Source organism: Amphiprion ocellaris, chromosome 8 (genome assembly GCF_022539595.1).
Source record: "Amphiprion ocellaris isolate individual 3 ecotype Okinawa chromosome 8, ASM2253959v1, whole genome shotgun sequence".
NCBI classification, from domain to species: domain Eukaryota; kingdom Metazoa; phylum Chordata; class Actinopteri; family Pomacentridae; genus Amphiprion; species Amphiprion ocellaris.
In genome coordinates this window covers 10,769,101-10,773,068 of record NC_072773.1, presented here as the reverse complement: position 1 = coordinate 10,773,068, position 3,968 = coordinate 10,769,101, and the positions used below count along the sequence as shown (strand labels likewise).

Below are 3,968 nucleotides of genomic sequence, written 5' to 3'. Positions count from 1 at the left end.
CACTTTCTTTCATTGGCTAAAACTCTTAACCCAGACCTATGATAGAATTTTTCAATAAGTTTCCCAAAGCAGGATCTTCTGAGTAGAACATTGAAGGTAAATGCGTGATGTCACAAAGCCTATTCACATGTCACCTGACAGTCATGTGACAATCTGATTGGAGCAAAATGTGTGATGATGTCACATTCTCAGTAAAAAGTCTAGAATACTAGCTCCTTGTCTGCTGACTGGACTCACACCAGCGACCACACAGCAAACCAGAGAGATCGAGAAAACCTCATCGAAATGCCATCACGAATGAAAAGACGGAGAAGATTTGTACTGTCTACCCTTGAGCAGCTGGAGGCCGAAGTGGATGAACACGATGACAAACCACAATGTTGGCCTAAATACCAGCGTCCGCCTACTAATTCCTGGACTAAACTACCAGAGTCGAAGGAGGCCAACCTGCCAGCCTTCCTCAATACTTCAGATTTTCCTGCTCTGCAGAGAAAACAAACTCCTCAAGACGAGGTCCAGTGTAACGCACGGAAGAGACGGAAGAGAAACAAGAACTCTGGTCTCAAAACCAGATTTGGGTTGACGCTGCCACAAGCCATCCCCGAGTGGCCGATTGAACCTGACAGTGATGAGGACCTTGAAACCACGGAAATAGAGCCAGAGTCAGAGCCTAGAGAGGGACCCAAACTGGGGCCCATAAATGGACCCGAGCTGGAGCCCAGAGACAGACCCAAGCCAGAGTCTGAAGATGGACCAGAGGTGGAGCCCAGAGATGGACCAGAGCCAGTCTGAAGACGGACCCGAGCTGAAGCACACAGATGGACCCGAGCGGGAGTCCAAAGATGGACTCCAGATGGAGCCCAGAGACGGACCCGAGATGGAGCCCAGAGACGCACCCAAGCCAGAGTCCGAAGACGGACCCAAGCTGGAGCCCAAAGACGGACCCGAGATGGAGCCCAGAGACGTACCCGAGCCGGAGTCCAAAGATGGACTCGAGATGGAGCCCAGAGACGGACCCAAGCCAGAGTCAAAAGACGGACCGGAGCTGGAGCTCAGAGATGGACCCAAGCTGGAGCCCAGACATGGACCAGAGCCAGAGTCCGAAGATGGACCCGAGCTGGAGCCCACCGATGGACCTTAGATGGAGCCCAGAGGTGGACCCAAGCCAGAGTTCAAAGATGGACTTGAGATGGAGCCCAGAGACGGTCCCGAGCTGGAGCCCAGAGATGGACCCGAGCTGGAGCCCAGAGACGGACCCGAGTCGGAGTCTGAAGACAGACCTGAGATGGAGCCCAGAGACGGACCCGAGCCGGAGTCCAAAGACGGACTCGAGATGGAGCCCAGAGATGGACCCAAGCCAGAGACCGCAGACGGACCCAAGCCAGAGTCCGAAGACGAACCAGAGCTGGAGCCCAGAGATGGACCCGAGACAGAGTCCGAAGATGGACCCGAGCTGCAGCCCACAGACGGACCCGAGCCGGAGTCCAAAGACGGACCCGAGATGGAGCCCAGAGACGGTCCGGAGCTGGAGCCCAGAGACGGACCCGAGCTGGAGCCCAGAGACGTACCCAAGCCGGAGTCTGAAGACAGACCCAAGATGGAGCCCAGAGAGGGACCCGAGCTGCAGCCCAGAGATGGACCCGAGCTGGAGCCCAGAGACGGACCCAAGCCGGAGTCCAAAGATGGACTCCAGATGGCGCCCAGAGACGGACCCAAGCCAGAGACCGCAGACGGACCCAAGCCAGAGTCCGAAGACGAACCAGAGCTGTAGCCCAGAGATGGACCCGAGACGGAGTCTGAAGACGGTCCCGAGCTGCAGCCCACAGACCGACCCGTGTGGTGTAGCATGTGGTCTGTTGACTGCACCATAGAATCTGGGATCATCTCCGGGTCTACGTGATGATGAGCACACAGCACTCACGAACATGGCGATTCCCAGCCTGTTGTAATTCCAGATATTTCCTTTTCTGTACTAAGGATCTGGCGTTGGCTGAGATAGAGACTCGCCAGAGGGGGTTTGAGTGGCTCCTTCTTTAGTTTAGCCAGAAGCACAGCTCTGCTTTATTTTACTGGTGTAAGATGCAGAGGGTGATACAGCTATTGCGGTATGTATCAGGAATGGGCAGGAAGGTAAATACAGGAACCCGATGCGGTCTCCACACACTGGTGGACTGCTGAACATCTGTTAGACCAAGGAGATGTTTGTGGACTTTCACAGGTTTAAGCTATGGCCTGTCAGTATTAGTGGGAAGGACAGTGAAGTGGTACAAACCTAGAAATATTGGGATTGCACCTTGACAAGAGACTGGACTGGTCCACAAACACTGATGAACTGTACTGAAAGGGGCAGAGCCAGCTGTTCTTCCTCAGAAGATTAAGATCCTTTGACATATGCAGGGAAATGCTGCATATGTTCTACCAGTCAGTGGTAGCCAGTGTTCTTTTCCGTGCTGTGTTCTGTTGGGGTGGCAGTACGACTGAGAGGAACACCAGGCGACTAGACAGGCTGGTGAAGAAGGCTGGTTCTGTGCAGGGCAGGAGTCTCCACTCACTGAGGACTGTGGTTGAGAGATGCATACAGAGCACAATGTAGTCCACCTTTAAAAATGCCAGCCATCCTCTTCACAGCATCCTGGCTGGACAGAGGAGCAGCTACAGTGAGCAGCTCATCTCACTGCACTGAAGGACTGAACAGTTCAGGAGATCCTTTGTCCCCACAGCCACCAGGCACCATAACACGTCGGTGAAGATCAGTGGCTCATATTACTGAGCCCACCAGGACCCATGCACCACATCCCTCCTGTATACTCATTATTACTGGTTTCTGGTTTCACATTGCACCTTTTGTACTTCAAAACAGTGTATTTGTTGCATTCTGTACTTAAAATGATCTATCTATCTATCGATCGATCGATCGATCGATCAGCAATAACATGTAATAAGTGGAAATTCAGATGCTCCATAGGCATTTGGATTATAGGTGTGAATTAGGCTTCAGAAACAAACTGCTGTATTAACATGTATCATAGTTAAAGCCTTCTTTATGTCTTCTTTGGCACAGCATGCTTCTGCAGTCTTGTCAGACAGGCTATAGAATATAGTCACACAGTTTATGGGTGAAAACTGAAAACCACTGCTGTGAGATATTTTAAACACATATCATAAGGATGTACTCATATCCCTGGTGACATGTAAATGATATATCCTCAACATCGTGTTTAGAAATGCTGATAGATCAGTGCCAATACATCTGTTTTATCCACCAATCAAATGAGACCATTAGACATGCCCTTCAGTAAGCTTCATACTTAAATCCAAGCCATAGTCATTATGACAGGAATGTATATACCACTCAGATTAGATGTGTGGAACACGTGAAGAATGAAAGCAGTTTGAAAATAGCAGATACTTTTCAAACACTGCCTTTCTAGAATGGAGTGAGAGCTCACATGTCCAGTAGCTATAGACTTTCAGCCAACCACAATGAAGCTATCAGGAGGATTAAACTGTGTTTTTAAGATGAAATATGAGTACTGTGAAGAAAGAACATGTGCTTGCAGAATTTTTTCATAAACATGAGCTACACGAGGAATCAGTGCAAGTGATAATTCACTCTGGAGAGAGATCCATTGAAATTTTTCTATAAATAATCATGTCACCAGCAATAGCTGTGTGGCAGTGCATTTAGATTAGCTCTGTTTAAGGATGACAGTAATGTTAAAGACTGGTTGAAAGCTTAAATACTGAAGAAATAATGATATTACTGTACTTAGGCTCTGTTAGATCAATTTGTTCTTAGTTATTAGACTATTTAGGCAGGCCATGAGGATTCTCGTTTTGTTTTTTTTTTTAGTTCTGGAACAATTACCAAAAATTCCAGTCTCATTTCAAGTCTCTGTAGAACAGCAGTATGATGCAAGTTGGAAATACTGTCCACCACAATCCATGTAGCATTTACTCTTTTCATG

The 3,968-nt window shown here is 48.8% G+C and overlaps 1 protein-coding gene across 1 annotated transcript; it reads left to right on the top strand.

Annotated features, from left to right (window-relative positions):
* Positions 1-285: 285 nt before the first annotated feature.
* LOC111564729 (nucleolar protein 3-like) lies at positions 286-792 on the top strand. Its single transcript, XM_023264496.2, has one exon. The coding sequence runs from the start codon at positions 286-288 to the stop codon at positions 790-792; it is 507 nt and encodes a 168-aa protein (XP_023120264.2).
* The last annotated feature ends 3,176 nt before the right edge of the window (positions 793-3,968 follow it).